General features: G+C 46.0%; 1 protein-coding gene across 6 annotated transcripts in view; it reads right to left on the bottom strand.

Moving 5' to 3' along the window:
• The window catches only part of PKNOX1 (PBX/knotted 1 homeobox 1), a 79722-nt gene that overhangs the window by 39611 nt on the left and 21034 nt on the right, over positions 1–19077 (bottom strand). For 4 of the 6 annotated variants that reach the window (XM_049874959.1, XM_049874961.1, XM_049874960.1 and 1 more), the window contains exons 2-3: positions 6707–6816; positions 1311–1438 (exon numbers count right to left, since the gene is read on the bottom strand). In XM_049874959.1, the coding sequence (XP_049730916.1) occupies positions 1311–1438; positions 6707–6757 (179 nt within the window). In that variant the 5' untranslated portion in view covers positions 6758–6816. Of the gene's footprint in view, positions 1–1310; positions 1439–6706; positions 6817–6985; positions 7595–14260; positions 15043–19077 lie in introns of those variants that run through there. The other 2 variants (XM_049874957.1, XM_049874958.1) reach the window with 2 other exon arrangements.

Below are 19077 nucleotides of genomic sequence, written 5' to 3'. Positions count from 1 at the left end.
AACTTGTTTTATGGTATTTTGTCTTATAAAAGTGGTGGGCTTTGTTTTTTGCTTTTCTTAGTTGTTTTTTGCTTGTTTTGAGTTACTTAAATTCATCAGTATTTTTTGTTGGTTTTTTTTTTTTTTTTTAATTTAAGAATGCCTCCGCAACTCAGAGTTGTGTGTATTTATCTTCTTCAGATCACTTATATACTTTTAATCTTATAAACATTTAGGTCTTGAATCTAACTGGAATTCATTTTTGTGAGCACAATGAGGTAAGGCTATCACCATCCTTTCTTCCCAAACAGCCAGCAGTACCCACAGCATGTATTGCCTAGATTGTCTTCTACCTATTTATTGATCAGCAATGCCCCCATTTCTCAGGGGGAAAGCAATCAGGCTTTCACCACTAAGTATGATGTTAGCTTTGGTTTTTGTAGGTGTCATTTAACAAGTGAAGAAAGCTCCCTTCTATTACTACTTTGTTGACAGTTTTTAATACAACTGGATGTTGAACTTTCAAAGACTTTTCTGTACCAACTGATAAAATCACTGACTGATTTTCAAGGACCGAACCAGCTTTGCATTCCTGGGATAAACTCCATTTGTTCTCATGTATTATCTTGTTATATATTCTTGGATTTCATTTGTTAATATTTTATTGAGGATCTTTATGACTATGTTCATGAGTGATATTTGTCTATGGTTGTCTTTTTTTGTACTGTCTGCCTGGTTTTAGTATCCAAGAGACATTGGGTTCATAAAATGAGTTGGGAGCTCCCTCCTCTTCTCTTTTCTGGAGGAGGTTGTGCTAACTTGCTGTTTTAGTATTCTTTACATGTTTGGTGGAATTCTTCAGTAAAACAATCCAGGCCTGAAGATTTCTTTTTCACAGTGTTATCTAAAATACAGATTTATATTCCAAAACTTAAAAAAAAAAAAAATTAGAGATAATATCTGCTCTGAGCAAATTTTTATCCAAGCACAGTTATCACATAACAGTCCCTTACCACTCCTGCCTAGTTAATAGCTTTCTTTCCTAGTTGCTATCGAGTCGACTCCAACTCATGGTGACCCCATGTGTGTCAGAGAAGAACTGTGCTCCATAGGGTTTTCAATGGCTGATTTTTCAGATGTAGATCACCAGGTCTTTCTTCCGAGGTGCCTCTGGGTGGGCTGGTACCTCCAATCTTTCGGTCAGCAGCCAAGTGTGTTACCATTTGCACCACCCAGGGACTCCAGTTAACAGCTCTAGTGTTGCAGTTAACAACGTCTTCTATTCTCTTCGTTCCCCTTAAAGTCCCACCGCGCCATGTCTCGAGAGCTACCTATAAATGGCCTGCTTGTCTGCGTCCATCGGCGTCTGAGATTCCACAGGAGGCGGGCTCACTCCTTCTGCATCAGGCTCAGAGCAGTTAGGATCTTGCTCTGTTTTTAACTCTGTTATTACTTGCATCTGTAAAAGGAGGGGGATAATTTTTGTTACCAAACATAAGATAAGCTGCCACTGAGCATCCTATTTTCAAAGAGAAATGCAACAGAAATGGTAACTTGACAGACAACTGTGTGACTGGTAACTATACAGAAAGAACACTGCCAACAGAATTGAATATGCTTTTAAAGTGGATAAAATAAAGGTCAAACTCTGAACCATCTAAGAACTGAGATAACCAGAATCAGTGAAATGTTTATGAATTTTAAAATCATAATAACTATGCACTATTTGAGGGATCTGCACATACGCAATCTTGCTCCTGTCTCCTCTTGCCATATGTCTTCTCATTTCGTGATATAACAATGGAAAGATAAATGACCTGAGCTTTTCCTATTTTGTCACACAGTTTTCAAAGTCAATATGCTGCATACTGGTGACAGGGCTGAAATTCTCTTACCTACTCTCAAACCTCAGGAATACACGTCTATAAAAAGGGTAAGAAAAGTTCTGGGTTCAGAAAGTAAAGGGCAGCTGTGTCTAAAGAAGCAGTATTTGTTAAAGTTAACGTAAGACAAAGCCTTAGAGATATGATCACTTAAACGGCTTTAAATAAGCTCTTTGCTACTGAGGTTAAAAATTAGTCAAATCCTTAAACATGAAGAGGATGTTTAGGCTCATAAAAAACAAAGCTGCTACAGTGAGCTTCTAATCATCGGCAAGCAGAGACTCCCCACTCGTTTCTCTAGGGAGGTGCCTCACTGCCTGCGAGGGTGTCAGGCACCCAGGCGGCCAGGCTCCTGCCCTCAAGAAAGCAGCCTTTTAGGGGAGCTCAATGTGGTGGGGGCAGGGGGAGGGCCTCACTCCAGCCATCTGTTCTCTTCTCCCTAACCTCTAGAGTAGCCAAGACGACTTCCATTCTGTGGTGGAGGAGGTGTCTCCTTTAAACTGTATAATGTACTTGGGAAACTGTTTTTCTCTCTCTTAAAAAACAAACAAAAAACCTAAAGCCCATCAAACACAACCTTTCTGGAGGGCGATCTGACCACATGTATAAAACAGCCTTAAAAGATTTATGTCAGTATTTTTTTAATGATCGTGAAAAAATATTCAACCTCAGAGGAATGGGTAAGTAAATATATCTATACTGTAGAATGTTAAATGTTTATTCAAAATAATGCTCAGAAAAAGTTTTCCATGTCATGGGAAAGCATTTAACTATATAAAGATGCATTTTTCTCGTGCTTGACACTGCAGGGGGCACTCAGCCAAACCAGAGACCAGCTTGGCCACAGCCCTGCCCTGGGGAGCTGATGTCCCCAAAGAAGATGCCAAAACCAGTAAGCACAGAAGATGAGCCTGAGACGGAACACATCACAAGGTGGTCCTTGCTGTGACAGAGAATCAGGACCTGAGGAGGGGGATGGGATGCAGGCTGTAGGGTGAACTGCGGGGGAAGGAGAGGGAGTGGTGGAGTCTTCACTGGAAGGTAGGAGCTAAGCAAAGACCTGAAGGCCGAGTTAATGCTGGGCAAAGACGAGCAGAGGGAGCAGCCAGGGCTGAGGCTGCACACCCAGGAGAGGTGGGGGCACACCCAGGAGAGGTGGGGGCACACCCAGGAGAGGTGGGGGCACACCCAGGAGAGGTGGGGGCACACCCAGGAGAGGTGGGGGCACACCAACGGCTGGAAGAGGGAGGAGGGCAGAGCTCCAGGGACTCCGGGAAAGTCACAGGACTGAACAGGCTTAGGAGTGGTGAGTGCTGAGCTGTGGGTGGTCAGCAGGGGCCCTGCAGGGTAGTGTCTGGACTTTCCCTGAGATCTATGCGGAGCCACTGGGGGGTTCAAGCAGGGAGGACATCATTAGATTTGCATTTTAAAAAAAATCCCTTGGATAAGAGGGGTTGAAACAATGTCAAAGAATCTCCTTCCCTCAATTTTTAGCAAAAGAAGCAAAAAAAACACAAAGTCATCAAAAATCTGTGCCACAGGGAAGGTATAAAACTGGCAAGCCAGGAAAGAAAGAAGAGTTGGGAGGCGGGGAGGCCTGGCTGGCTCCTGGCGCACCACCCCAGGACCACACAGGAATGGTATGCCGGTCAGAGCCAGTGCATCAGCCCCAATCCTGACCATTCTCACGAAAACCCTCAAGTATGGAGAAGAAAATTGTGTGGGCACCCTTTCATCCCATCCCCCTTCTGACTATGTAATCAACCCTGGTCCACGGGAAACAAACAGTGGGTGGCGAATCTCCCAATAGGAATGGGACTCTAGGCAAGAGGGGTAATGAGCCAAACCCCCTGCTGGGGAATGAACCCCGACTAAGAATTTCCTGGAGCATTCACCAAAACCTTGGTCGTCTAAGAAAGTCTGTGTGGTGCCTCCGCTAGGCTTCCCTTGTGGCCTCCCCTGCTCCCCAACTCCTCTAGGTCACGTAACACAGAACACTCAGGCTGCCACAGTGGCATCAAGGAAAACAAAGTCTCAGATCTGGTGGGAAGACAGTCAAGGAGCCACCCCCATGACATCAGAGAAAACAGACTGCCCAGGCCCAGCCGCCCAGGCACCAGCAAGGTAAAAGGACAGAGTAGTGAAAAGATGCTACCGGTATTACTGGAGGGACAAGGACATAGCTAGCAAAAGACAAACACAAAACAACGTTGAAGAAACCATACATGAAAAAGCAAATGAAAATTCCTCATAATTGCCTCATACTATCGGTATCCATGTTAAATTGATAAAAGAACTGATTGAGATTTAAAGGGGGGAGGTTAACAATTTATGGTCCTATGGAAAAAATGAAGTCCAAACATCATTCTAGAACTAACAGATAAATCAGACACAGGAAAAACAGAAGAGATACCAGTGAAAATTAAATTACTCACGCAGAGGAAAAATCTGATACAATCCAGAGATGAAAAAGTCAAAGAAATCAAGGCAATTAAAGAAAAGGTAGTTGATATAGAAAACAAACACATCGAACCTCAGGACAACTACGTCTAAGGCAGAGAACACAGCAAAGGGAACACAGCAGTTTCAGAGATACAGTGCAGAAGCTTCCTGAAATGGAGAAAGAATTAAGTCTATGGATCAAACGCATGCCACGCTCCAAGGTAATCTGATACAGAAAGTACAACGTGGGGCACAGCCCGGCTCCATACTAAACTTGAAGGATTAAAAAATTCCTTAGGCACCCACTCAGACAAAACTAATATTTTGAGGGAGAACTCAGTTTGGCCTAAACTCTCCCACGGCAGCTTTGCCAGGCGACGATGAGAGATGTCTGCAATGGTTTCACAGAAAAGTTTAATGTCAGCAAGTTACCCTCAGTCAAGATGTCAGTCATGTAAAAAAGCAACAGGAAGACATTTTTAAACATGAAAGAACTCAAGGAATATGGTACCCATGAGGCCCCCTTGAAGAACATTATTTGATAACAACACCCAGCTAGCCTCGTCTTTCTACCCTCTTATTGGACCGTGGAGAGCACTGTCTAGATACTGGCTGTCAAGGATGCTCCAGGGGGACCCTGAACTGAGTGGGGATGCTGAGCTCACAGATCCTTTGGGGCCTTTCTAACCAAGGAGCACCACCACGCCCCAGTGTCTGGGTAAACCCACAAGGCACCACTAACAAAGACCACAGTGCACCTCCCAGAGCTGGGCAACCAGCAGCTCGTCATGACTCAGGCTGATCTGTCTATAAATTCCAGAATGCAACATGATTTTTACTGCTCTGGACCTTTGGATGTGCTGTCCCCTCGCCCTGAGTGGTCAGCAGTGCCTCACCTGACCCTCCTCTACCTTAAGCCTAGTCTCCAGGACAACATCGCTGGAAACTTCCCTAAGTATCACCCACCCCCCCCACCTTAAGTAACCCAACTTTCTGGCAAGCTTCCCTGACTAATACTGTCCCCCCCCCCTTAACTAATCTAACTTTCTGGAGAGCTTCTCTGACTACTACTGCCCCCCTTAGCTAACCCACTCCCCTCAGGCTGGATCAGGGGTCCCCCTGCCCCTGTCTGCACTGTCATTATCACACTATCTGCTTGTCTGTCTCCCCTGGGTTGAGGGCTGTGTCTTCACCTTCAACACAAAGTCCCACACATTAGGAGAAATAAAGCATCTCTGCTGGATGAATCAATGAACAAACTGAAATAATATTAAACCAAAAGGCAAACACAATGGAGAAAACTCCTTTTTCTGCGATTGTCTATTTCTCTGTAAATGGGGCACCAGCAGCTCTCTACCACTAGATGCTCAGCACACTACAAGACTACAATGCTGCCCATATCAAAAAAAAATTTAACTCAGTTTTAATAGAAAGGTCTTCCTCCACAGGAACAAACATAACTCAGTTTTCTGGCTTCAGCCAGAAAATACGGTAAACAAAATTAATTTTTACAGATGACTAGCTACTATTGTACGACACGGGATCTCTGTGTGACTTGTTTTGTTCAAGGGCAGACAAAGTTCTCTAGATGGCAACTACTCCTCCAGGCCTGATGCCTGTCCCAGAACCCCAAAGTGGTGTCCGGTAGAGGGGCTCTGACCCCAACTTCACCCTGGCAAGGCTCTGGGCCCTTGGGCAGCTGTCTGAGCACCTTATTCATGAAAAGAAACATGTGTAATATACCCCACACAGTGCCTGGCACAGTTACTGAAAGAAGAGAAAACAAGAAGTTATTTGCCTAAGGTATGAAAACAAACAATAGCTCTATTTCTTAAATTATGCTAGCCAAAAACAAAAACAGGAACCAAAATTCTCTAGGCTTGAACTCCATCCAAACAGGTAAGAACAATTCCATCCTTCCCTACCACCCTAGATGGAAAGCACTCGGCTGTGGACGAAGGAGGCGTGTGGCTGTACCCTCCCCACCGTGGTTCCCCCGTGCTCACCAGGGAACACAGGAAACCTCAGGACTCTCGCCAGAACGTGATCAAGGAGGACACTCAGGCTAGCAGCTGGTCAATGTGAAAATCGTGGTTAGCAAAACATGCAGCTTTCCCTTAAAAGCAACAGTCCTCATTAACGCTGACATTAAAAAGATAAATTCCCAGGAAACTGTCACATAATTAGAGGAGTCAAAATTAGTGGCAATTGTGATATTGCTTAAGAAAACAATTTGAACAATCCTATTATCTTTCTGAACACCCACATACATGTTTAACACACTTTAAACTGAACCTCCAGTCTCAAGGAAACTGAAGTATAAACATACGAAGCATTTTTCATGTCTTATTACTATGTCTATTAACTGTGATTACAATTAAGAATAAAGTTAAGGCTCTCACTTGTTGCCCATCTTGATAGCTGTCTATACTTAATGTCTGTGTAGCCATCATGGTTAATGAGAGTGTTATTACAAGACATCAAATCATCTTGAGTCAAAAGCAAATGCGGTCTGGGAAAACAAAAGCAGAAAAACATCAGTTAATAGTTGTAGAGCATTTTTTGTCCCCCTTACTACTCCACAGCATCCACACAATTAAAAAAAAAAACACACATTGTCATATGGAGAGAATAAGCCATCCTTAAAACACGTTGATAAATCAAACCCCAATCCACAGTACCTCACTGATGGGCACTGTGCTGGTCCAGCCTTCAGGACGCCACAGTACAGTAAATGACCATCACCTGCAAGTGACCACCTGGGCCCTGGGACACTGCTTTCTGGAGTAGACAGGGGAAGGGGGAGCGAGACAACCAGGGAGATGCTAGGGAGTGCCGCAACAGGGGTGACAGGGTGGCCTCCCGGGCTGTGTGGTCAGGGCAGGCTTCGGTTAGGCTGGGGCTTGGGTGAGGCTGAAACGGAGGTTAAGCTGGGGCCTGGGTGAGGCTGAGACCTGGGCAAGGCTGAGACTAGAGTTAGGCTGGGGCCTGGGTAAGGCTGAGATGGAGGTTAAGCTGGGGCCTGGGTGAGGCTGAGACCGGGGTTAGGCTGGGGCCTGGGTGAGGCTGAGACTAGAGTCAGGCTGGGGCCTGGGTGAGGCTGAGACTAGAGTCAGGCTGGGGCCTGGGTGAGGCTGAGACCAGGGTTAGGCTGAGGCCTGGGTGAGGCTGAGACTAGAGTTAGGCTGAGGCCTGGGTGAGGCTGAAACCAGGGTTAGGCCGGGGCTGGGTGACACTGAGACCAGGGTTGGGCTGGGGCCTGGGTCAGGCTGAGACCAGGTAAGCCGGTATCCACAGAGAGACAGTGGTCAGTGCAGAGGCCTGGGACGAGAAGGATGATGGGTATGCTCATGGTAGCTGAGGCAGGCACACTCACAGCACCTCAACATAGTATAAATATGCACACAATGGCTTATTTGCTTAGCGGCAACACAACACTTCCATTAGCTTTAATGGGCCGGATGATGGGCAGAAGCTAAAACGGTAGGGATGACAGACACTCCTGCGGTGCGGATGCGGGCAGGGCACACACTGTCGCCGTGTCAGCACAGTGCTGGCACGGGGCAGGAGAGGTCCAGCCTGACCATACCAGGCCCAGACCGAGAAGGGTGACCCACCATGAGTGATACATCTGGGCTGTGCTGAGAGGCCTGTGCAGGCCCAGGACACTGCCTACCTGCTCTGCACCAGCAAGATCACCAACTGTCACCCTAGAGACCACGCTTCTCTGAAGCACACCCAACCCACGGTGAGCAGACGGGGAAGGAACTGGAAGCTCATCACAGGCAAAACAGCTCCCAGGACCGGGGTTATCCAGGCTACTAACAGCAGCGGGGGACAATGGCAGCAAATGCTGGGGGGTTGTCTGATTATGTTACATCCTAACTCGGGCCCTCCTCAGACAGCCCAGTAAGGACGTTCTCTTATAAGCCCATTTCAGACTGCAGAGCCTGAGGGACAGGCCAGGGCTGCAGAGCTAAAGACAGCAGAGCAGCTTTGACCTAGGTGTCATTCCAGAGCCCCCACCGCCCACCGGGGTTGAGCACTGCCCCACCTCTGAGGAGCTAAGACGTTGGAGGGATAGCCATGAAACTTCACAAAAAGACATGGAGGAATAAACTCATGCCTGCCTTTGTTCAGCAAATGTTTGAGGTGTCAGGTGTGGTCCCAAGCCCTGGGAACACAGCAGAAAAACACAATCCTAGGCCTGACAGAGCTTAGATTCAAGTGGGGAGACAGACGCAAACCTGTCAACGATAATCAAGTGAGAAGGTGATGAGATGAGGTAGCCGACGCAGCAAGGAGAGAGGATAACTGGAGGGCAGGGCCAAGGGGCCTGTGAGAAGGGACGCTGTGGGCAGGAGGGCTGGTATAGGCCCAGGGGAAGGGGGGCAATGCAGCTGAGGCACAGCTTGGAGACCAGTGAGGTGGAGCAGACAGGTAGGGGGACATGGGTGGCAGGAGTTGCAGGGGTGACAGTGGGGACCGTACTGAAGACTATGGGAGCCTCTGAGTTGGAGAGACTGTAAGCACAGCACTGACAGGCCTATGCTTTGGGAGATTCCCTGGCTGTTGTCTGAAGAACAGACAGCATGACTGGGGGGTGGGGCTGAGAATGGGGAGCAGGGGAGGCTGTGGATGGATGTCACAGGAATGAGGGAGTCACTGCCCAGAGGCAGAGCCACCAGGATTTGCAGAGGGACTGGAAGTGGGCTGTGGGAAGAGTCAGGAGGGCTCCACGGGTCCCATCAAGCGTCAGGGTAGAGTTGGGTTTCTCAAAGAAGAGCAGACTGGCAAAGAGAGACTCTGTGGCCTGGGGAGAAGGTAGGAGTCAAGACATTTTAGGAATATAAACCTGCTATTATTCTTTTAATCAGCTGAGTGTTCTTACCACATGTGGTGGGTTGAACTTTGTCTCAAGAAAAGATACGTCCAAGTTCTGACCCTCAGCAGCTATGAACGTGACCTTACTTGGAAACAGGGTCTTTGAGGATGTAATCACATTAAAGACCTTGAGATGAGATCGTCAAGGGCTTAGGGCGGACCCTAAACCCAATGACTGGTGTCCTCACATGAGAAAGGAAGGGTAGATCTGAGACACACAAAGGGAAGACGACCATGTGACAATGGAGGCAGATGTTGGGGTGACGCAGCTGAAGCCACAAGCCAAGGAACGTTTGGGATTAGCAGGGGCCAGGAGACAGATGTGGAACAGGTTTTTCCTCAGAGCCTCCAGAAAGAACCAACCTTGCCGACACCTTGCTTTCAGACTTCTGGACTCCAGAGCTGTGAGAGAATAAATTTCTGTTGTTTTAAGCCACCCTTCTGTATGGCAGCCACAGTGAACTCACACAGTGTGTAAAGGCCCAAACCTCAACGAGATCACCCAGGAAGAGACAGGAGGTAGACCACGCAGGAAGGCAGCCTGAAGGTCAGGAAGATTGGAGGGTCTAGCAAAGAATTGGCAGCAGTGGCCAGCTGGACAAGAGTAGAACCAAGTGGTGCCACTGAAGCCATTGGAGGAAGGAGTGGTCCGCCATGTAAATGCTGATGAGGGTCAAGCAAGAGGAGTTTGAGCGCCGCCTGCTGGTAACTTGGAGCGGTGTTGGCAGATGCAGGAGAGAACTTCCTTGACTCAACATTTCCACCTGCAGGAACTGATCCTAGAGATATACCCACATTTCACCCGCACCCAGGTTAAGCATGTCTCCCCTGCCTTCACATAGCACCCTGTACTTACTTAGCCCTGCAGCACCTTAAGTGCTTATTTAGACTAGATGTTCCTCAAGGGCCAAGGGCCCGTCTGGTTGCATCTCCAACAACTAGTGGAGTATCTGATGTCTGCTGTCATCAGGTGATGATGAGTGGTCCCCAACTCATGACAACTCCACGTACAACGGAACGAAGTGCTGCCTGTCCTGTGTCATCTCCATGATCAGCTGTGGATCAGACCATTGGGATCTATAGGGTTTTCATTAGCTGATTTTGGAAACAGATCGCCAGGTCTTTCCTCCTAGCCCATCTTAGTCTGGAAGCTCCGCTGAAGCTTGTTCAACATGCAAGTCTCCACGGGCAGACAGGTGGTGGCTGTACATGAGGTGCCCTGGCTGCGAATGGAACCCAGTCTCCTGCATAAAGGCAAGAGTCCCACCACTGAACCACCCCTGATGTCTAGTAGGCACTAAATAAGAATGGCTTTAAAAGAATGAATCATAAGCTTGACCTGAAACTAACCACTGATATATCAGATTTTCAGACACATGAATTATGACAGCTCTGCTTGCCTTGACACCCACATCTCCTTGTGCCACTTACAGCATTTTCTAATTTTTATTATTGTATTTAAATGGTTGCTGGAATGGAAGCCTCTTGAAGCCAGGGTCTGTGCCTGACCCAACCACGTATCTCCACAGAGAGGTTCGGCAGCTTGCTCAGAACACTAGCCCAATAAAAAAAATTTTTAGTTACTGAAAAATAGTCAGAAGAGGCTTGTGGAATAATCTGCAAGTCCTCAGTCTATTTAAGCAAAAAATAAAAAACGAAGTAAAAAAAAAAAAAAGGCATCTTTTCCTCTAAGTAAACATTTGAATAATAAGCAGACATTCAAAATACCTCACTGACCTCCTAGCTTTGCTTTCACACCTGAACCAGGGCAGAGGACAGGAAAAGTGAGGTTTCTCCAGCCCCTCTGTGCTGGATGGGCTCTTTTATACCTGCTATTTAATCTTGCAGAAAGGCAATAAGTAGGTGTGGAGTTTTAGAATTTAACTTAACCCAAAGAAATCTGGTCTTTGTCTTCAGTTCCTAAGACATAATCCCTAGAGCTCTGGGAATTTGATAAGGACTCCAAATCTGACAGGTTATGCTAAAGAAGCGCCTCTGGGCTTCCAGCTGGCCAGGCCAGAGGGACCAAATTCATGATGATTACCATGGTGACCGGGGCAGAGAGCCCCATCTAGGACACCTTCAGATCACCTCATGATAACCACTGACCTTAGGGGTACCTAGCAATGATTAACTCTGGTGGCCAGGGCAGACAACCCCACCTAGGATGCCTTCAGATCACCTCATGATAACCACTGACCTCAGGGGTACCTAGTGATGATTAACTCTGGTGGCCAGGGCAGTGAAGGCCATCTCGTGATTACCTCGTGACATCAGCCCACCTCAGGGGAGAGGGGCTGGAGTCCACATTATGTAATGAAGACCTCTAATAAAACTCTGGATACCAAATCGCCACCAAATTTCCTAGTTGGTGAAAACACCTGTTTCTCGGGAGGGTGATGCACTCTCTTTGGGATATGGAAGCTCCGTGTCGGGAGCCCTCCCAGAGCTCACCCTACGTGTCTCTTCCTTCTGCGGTCCCTGACAGGTGTTCTTTACGATACAGCTGTAATCATAGGTAGAGTACTTTCCCTCTGTGAGCCATTCTAGCGAATTGACCCTGAGGGAGCAGTGAAAGCCAGCAGGGCAGAGTGAGGGTGTCCTGTGGGCTCCCCAAACTTCTGACCGGCATCTGCCTGTTCAGTGTCCTCTTACCTTGTGAGATCTACCCTAGCTCCAGGTGGCTAGGGTCAGAGAAAGAAGTGCCACATGGGCAGCTGGTGTTAGGACTGAACAGAGAAGTAAAAGGAGGGCTTTTATGCTGCTTTGTTATCCTCGTAATAGATATTTTTAACTCCATTTTACAAAGCAGGCAGCCCAGGCCAGGCCAACCCGCCAGGAAAATGATGGCACCAAAACAGATCCTGGTGCTCTCGGCCACCAAAGGACTGGCTTTTCCAAAGCTGCACGGTGGAAAATGGCGGTTTCTGTCCATCAGCTATCCGGGCAAATCTTAGGAAAAGTCTAGAGGCTCTTCAAGATGGCAAAGAAAAATATTTTTAAAAATTTTCATTCAAGAAATGGCTACACTAAACAACAACAAAACGCACTAATTTACTCATATGGAGCAGCCCCTTCCCAGACAATGCTGAACAGAGTCCAAGTGATGAGTGCCTTCTATTAACCCCACTGATGTCATCTTCTAAGACACGGCCCGGCACTGACTTCACCTCTACGGTGCACAGGTCCACACCAGAAGTCATGCTGCCTAGCAACACCAGTGGCTGAAGAAGTCAACATCTCCTGGCTTTCTGGTTTCAAACGCTTATATTGGTTTCTTTGCAGCTGCGCTGTATCCCAAGCAGCTGCAACTAAAGTAGACTGGGAGCATAAGCACCTGGGCAGCCTAGATGGAGAAGACAGAGCCACAATAAAGTCAGAGTCCCTCTGTTGGAAGACAATTCTCTATAAATATCTTCAAGTCTCTCACTGCCCGGCTTTCTGACCAAACTGGGTTAGAGGATGACTGAGCAGCAACATGCCTGGGAAGCCAGAGCTAGTGGACTGCTCAGGAGCGATGGAGAGACCACCCCCAACCACATGTCCACACGCAGCAGGGAAGCTAGAGAAGACCTGTTTCCATTCCAGACTAAAGGACTCTTTCTCTCCAAAGGGGAAGATGGGCCCACAATCAGCTGTCCTGTACAAGCTCCAAGTCTCCTCTTTTCAGATCCTTCTCCTGTGGTTCAAGTGCAGGTGAACCTCTGGCCCCGAGCGCGTCGCCCCACGGGGGACTGGGGCATGAGGAACCAGCGCTGATGCAGACAGCTCGTGTGCCCTGTCAGGACACAAAGTCACCTGTACAGGCACACATCCACACCGCACCCCACACGGACCCCAGACACATATCCACTATTATACTGGAGGCAGACGTGATGTTCAACAGCAAAGTGAAAGCACGGAGGAACCTAGACAGCACTGCTTCGATTCTATGTCATCCCCCAACACACACGCAGGGCACGTCAAGCTCAACTCTGACATCCTTCCTTCTTAAAGTGAACAGGTTCGTCATTTCCTGCAGGCACTGAATCACAAATATGCCTGATGGACAGAACATTCTACCCAGGTGTGTCCTGGCAAGAACACCTACAGAGATCTTCCTACAACAATCAAGAGACTTGTAGATTAAAAAAGGGTATTTCCTTGAGTTTTGTTTTTAGTTTTTTAAAGGTTAAAATATGCAGATTTTTTGAAGACTGGGAGAGTTGTTCCAGCTTAATACCTAAGTATGTAGTGGATAGTGAGGGCCAGGGCTCTCAGTGACAGAGAAGGGAGTTACAAATATGTGAGAGCAAAGGTTAGAACTAATCCTGGGTGTTGGAATGAAGATGTCAGCAGGAATTCGTGGTTTTAATACATAGAGACACAGAGACAGATACATGTGTACATCTCACATATACGAACACACACATATATACTGTGTGAAAACACACACACACATGCGAGTGCACACAATTTCCCAGCTCTGCCCACTGAGAGGGCCTAGAAGCAATGACATCCATTAGCAGTGAGCACCCTGCACCTAAATCTTGGTTCTAAATATCGTTCTCCAATAAAAGGAATTAAGGCTCCTTAGAGAAATGGCCAGTTTGATTCCAGGGCTGGGCACAGAAAGTACAAGATGAGCCTGAAACTTGTTGTGTCAGAAAGTAAAGAAGTACTCAGAAGACAACAGGGGCTTGTTAAAAGGACAGAGGAACCAGCTTGCAGTGGCTCTCACTGACCAATTCTGGGACAATTTGAACAATAAGTAAATAACAGTAACTGGGAATAAAATAAGAATCCATGTGTTCATACTGATTTACACATATATAAATGAAAAAACACATGAGGGGAACTGATATGCAGAGAAGGAATGCTGGAAGTCCAAGGAACGCGACCCTTTGCAACCACCACGGGAATGACTGCTTCAGGCAAGATTCCTCAAGGGAGGCTGGAAGCAGGGGGTCAAAGTATGATGAGAAACAGGAAATGTACATAGTCTCAAAATATCTCCCCACAGATACCTATTAATCACAAAGGGAACCTGTAACATTACAGTGGAGAAACAAGGCAGGCAGAAAACACATTACCCAAAGGTTAAAGATGAACATCCGCACCAGTAAGGTGACAAACTCCCATCTTGGGTCTCCCAATCTGATCCACTGAAAAGGACACGGCATCGCCTCAGTGCCGTCCTGCCAAAAACACAGAACATCAATCTAATCCTGAAGATGCAGCCAATGACCCCAAATGGAGGGGCGTGCTACAAAATAACTGGCCAGTCCTCCCCATGAGTGTCAAGATCAAGACAAAAGTAAGCTAATGAACCTTTCCAGATTCAAGAGAAATGATGAGTGAACAGTGCGTGATCCTGAAGTGGGTTCTAGACCCCAAACACGTGATTGTTCCTTTCTCTATAAAGCTCATTAGTGAGACTACTGGAGCCCTGGTGGTGCAGTGGTTAAAACTCTGGGCTGCCATCCGGTTCTGACCCACAGCTGCTCTGCAGGAGAAAGATGTGGCAGTCTGCTTCCATGAAGATTATAGTCTTGGAAACCCTATGGAGCTGTTCTACTCTGTCCCATAGGGTTGTTATGAGTTGGAATCGACTCCACAGCAAGGGTTTTGTGTGTCTGTGTGTGTGTCTGTGTGTCTGTGTGTGTGCGTGAGAGAGAGAGAGAGAAAGAGAGAAGAGACACAACTGGCACGATTTAAAGAGGATCAGAAGATGGATAGTAATACTGTATGAACGTTACCAACGTTAGTTCCCTGATTTGGTAATTGTGCTACTGTTAACTAAGAGAGAGTCCTTGCTTTGAAGCACATACTGAAGTATTTAGCCAAAAAGGGCCATCATGTCTCCAACTTACTCTCACAAATGTTAAAAAAAAAAAAAAAAGATATATATGGAAAGAGAACATAAAATCTTGGGTAATAAAGCAAGTTTGATAAAATGCTAGCATTTGGGGAAGTATCTGTACAATTTTTGCAACTTTTCTGTAAGTCTGAAATTCAAAGTAAAAAGCACCTTGAAATTTAAAATGTTTAGAATTAAAAAGAAAGGTGAGAAAACTGCTTTGCGTTAAAAAAGGCTAAAGAGACAACAACCAAATGTAACATGTGACCTTCGATTACATACAGGTTTAAAAATAAAAAGGCTGGAAAAGGCAGATTAGGGAAATCTGGGGAGACATGAACATAAGGTTGACGTTAGATAATATTAGAGATACAGGAGCCCCTAGGTGGCACAAACTGTTAAGCTCTGGGCTACTAACCGAAAGGTTGGCAGTTTGAATCCACCCAGAGGTGCCTCGGAGACTAGCCTGGGGATCTGCTTCTGAAAGGTGACAGCCTTGAAAACCCTGTGGGGCAGTTCTACTCTGCACGTGTGGGGGCGCCATGGTCGGAACCAACTTGACAGCAACTAACAACAAAAACAAGTGCAATTTTTACGGTGTATTTTTTATAATGTTACACTTGTGGGCTATATTGTCATTTTGAGGAGCAGCTGTTGAGAATTTTAGGGGTAAGATCGTGACTTAAACAGCTTGCTTTAAGATGGGTCAACAAAACCACACACGGCTCAACAGTGGCCAGGTGTCAACAACTGTGGAATCTAGGTAGTAGCTAATCACCGTTCTACTCTTTCAACTTTTCCGTGTTTTAAAATGTTCATAATAAAGAACTAGGGAAAAGTCAAAAATTTTGTTTCAAATACTTCTACATACAGTCCTTCCCTCTACCCAAGCTGGCTAAGGCTTCTATGCTGCTGTCGTGTGCTGCTGAGCAGATTCCAACGCAGAGGCCCTATAGGACACTGGGTTTTCCTAGGCTGTAATCTTTCCAGAAGCAGATCGCCAGGTCTTGACCTTTCAGTTAGCAGCCAAGTGCTTAACCACTGCACCACCAGGGCTCCTTAAGGCTTCAATAGCTGATGTAAATTGGTACAATCTTTCTAAAGGAAAAATCTGAAATCTGCGTCAAAACCCTTGAAAACGTGTCTCCATCCAATGGAATACTGTGCAGGGAATTAAATTTAATTAAAAAAGAGGCAACTGTATATGACTCACATATATCAGTACCTTTAAAAAGGGGAGGGGCAGAGAACCAGGGTGGCCACCATTTCTACACAGAGATGGAGAAATGCGCCAGTAAATGCTGTTGTCCACTCAAGACGGCTGAAGGAGTGGCACGGAGTGGGTACAGGCGGGGTAGGGTACAGACATGGAAGGGTACCGGCGGGGACGGGCCACCGGCCAATTCGTTGCTCATACTGCAGAGGTCCTCTCTGAATTCCACTCTCCAGCAAAATGCTACAACGTTTTGTGGCAGGCAAACCGCACACTCCTGCAGCTGCCATCCTGGTATGACTTCTCAGGTTTACTGGAGATAATGTGTGTTCTGGCCAAGGCCTGGTCCATCAGCTCAGGTCTAGGTGATCTCAGGTCTCCGGCCACAGGTAGGCCCAAGATAGAATGTGAATAATTAAGTACAATTTTTATCATTAATTGGGAAACAGGTAAAAGCATCCAGCTCAAGGGGGAATGATCAGCAGGCTCATTTTTGTTTATCAAAAACTGTTTTATTAGGTATTATATAAAAACCAAAGGTTCAATTGAGAGCGAGAGACAATCCCTATTTTTTCCCCACTACACCAAAAGTAAGCATCTATTCAAAGTTCCCTGGGTAGTGCAAACTTTTTGTGCTCAACTACTAACCTAAAGATCGGCAGTTTGAACCCACCCGGTGGCACTGCAGAAGAAAGGCCTGGCAATCTGCTTCCATAAAGATCACAGCCAAGAAAACCCTAAAGAGCAGTTACACTCGGTAACACTTGGGGTCACCACGGGTCAATATTGACTCAATGGCAATGAGTTTGGTCTTTTTTGGTATTACGTTCAAAAGCAAGAACAGGGTGTTAATTTCTTAACATCACATGGGGCTCTAAAATCCAAGGTGAATAATTACCAACCCAATGTATACTGTGGTGTTTAAGTGTGAGGCATAGTTTTTGTTTACTTTAATTCTACAGTTCCACCCAATAAAGGAAAGGATGCATCATTTATTGACGTTCTTTGTCACTTCGGTATCCTTTCAAGAGTTCTATCCAGATTAATACAAATGAAGAAAACACAACTTTCCAGCCTCCATGTACACAAACTCACTAGCAATTAAAGAAATACAAATTTTAAGATATCCTTTTTCACCTCCAAAACCAAAAACCCACTGCTGTCGAGTCGATCCCGACTCATTAAGACCCTATAAGACAGAACAGAACTGCTCCATAGAGTTTCCAAGGAGCGCCTGGTGGACTTGAACTGCCGACCTTTTGGTTAGCAGCCGTAGCACTTAACCACTATGCCACCGGGTTTTCCTTTTTCATCTAGCAATTATAAAATTTGAAACAATGGTAAGGTACTTTACTTTAAGCAGAGATGAAGTAAAAACTAGAACTCTTTGTAGGATTACTATGACTTGTAAACCATATAACTGGTTTGGAAAGCACTTTAGCAATATGTACTGTTAGCCATGAAAAATGTTTTAAGCCAGTTGTCAGAGTTGACTTATGGCAATCTCCTGTATGTCAGAGTGGAACTGTGCTCCACAGGGTTTTCAGGGCTGGGACCTTTCCAAATCAGATCGCCAAGCCTTTCTTCTGCACCAGGCCTGTGTGGATTGAAAATGCCAACTTTTCAGTTAGTGGCCCAGAGCTTAACTGTTCTTGCCACCTGGGGACAAAAAAATGTTATACTCTCTCAAAATCAACCTAAGAATTTAACTTTAATGCTATGACCTTAAAGTCAAAGGCACAAAATATGGGCAGAATTGAGCAGGCTGGCACTTTAATATTCTTAAGCATTCTAGTCCTGGCAGACTGGAAGAACAGAAGTTTTTTTTCAGTGAAGAACCAGATACAAACAGACTGTTTGAATCCCTTAGGCGGTAAAGTCTTTCCTTTATTCAGATCAGATGGATGAACCTGGGAAAGGTTCAACTTAACTCCGGGATGTTGAGCTGGCTGTAAAGCCCCAGTAGGCGCAGTACAGGCCTGAGGCAGGAAGCAGGCCTGGTGCCAGTCCCAGGTCCACAGGGCCAAGGCTCCTCTCGCCCGACGCAGGCCTCCAGCCAACGTGTGCACCCGACACGGGAACCCTTCCTTGTCGGAGATGATTTAATCATTGCCTTAGTGGTGTGTTTACCCCTCTGGGGTCTAGAGTTTAATTTTGTGTGTGTGTTTAGCTTCAGAATAATTTATGTACTTGGCATTTAAGGTGTATGTAATATTTAAGAAAATTTGGCAAGTTAATTTTTGATTTTAGTCTTGATTCTGATTGAAAATGTCTAACTGAGCTACTATGGAGCCCTGGTTATGCAGTGGTTAAGTGCTTGGTTGGTAACTGAAAGGTCTGCAGTTTGAGCCCCCCAGCCACCCTGCAGGATAAAGATGTGGCCGTCTGCTTCCGTAAAGACTACAGCCTTGGAAATCCTGGGGGGCAGTTCTACTCTGTCCTGCAGGGTTGCTATGAGTCAGCACTGGCTTGATGGCAGTGAGTTTGGGTTTGGAATTGAGTTACTGATTTTAGGTACATTTTTTTCTAAGTTGAAAGGAGTTAAGAGAAGTCTACTAAGATTGCAATCATTCCTTCATTTATTCAAGTTTACTGACTGCCAGACACCATTCTAGGTGCTGGGAACAGGCAGTGAGCAAAAAGCCATGTTTCCTGATCCCACAAAGCTCACTTCCTGGTAGACAGGTTTGGAAGGTTTAAGAATTTGAGATTCACTATCCCTATAATCTTAACTTGTTAGATATACTAATTATTTAGCTACTTGAGAAGGTTTTAGTTTTTTGGTCAGATACTTAAAGTGCTTAGAAAGAAAACCAAATCTACTATATTTAAAACCA

The sequence above is a fragment of the Elephas maximus genome, chromosome 2 (assembly GCF_024166365.1).
Source record: "Elephas maximus indicus isolate mEleMax1 chromosome 2, mEleMax1 primary haplotype, whole genome shotgun sequence".
NCBI lineage: Eukaryota > Metazoa > Chordata > Mammalia > Proboscidea > Elephantidae > Elephas > Elephas maximus.
The sequence above is the reverse complement of the archived record's forward strand: the minus strand, read 5'-3'. Positions and strand labels throughout refer to the sequence as shown.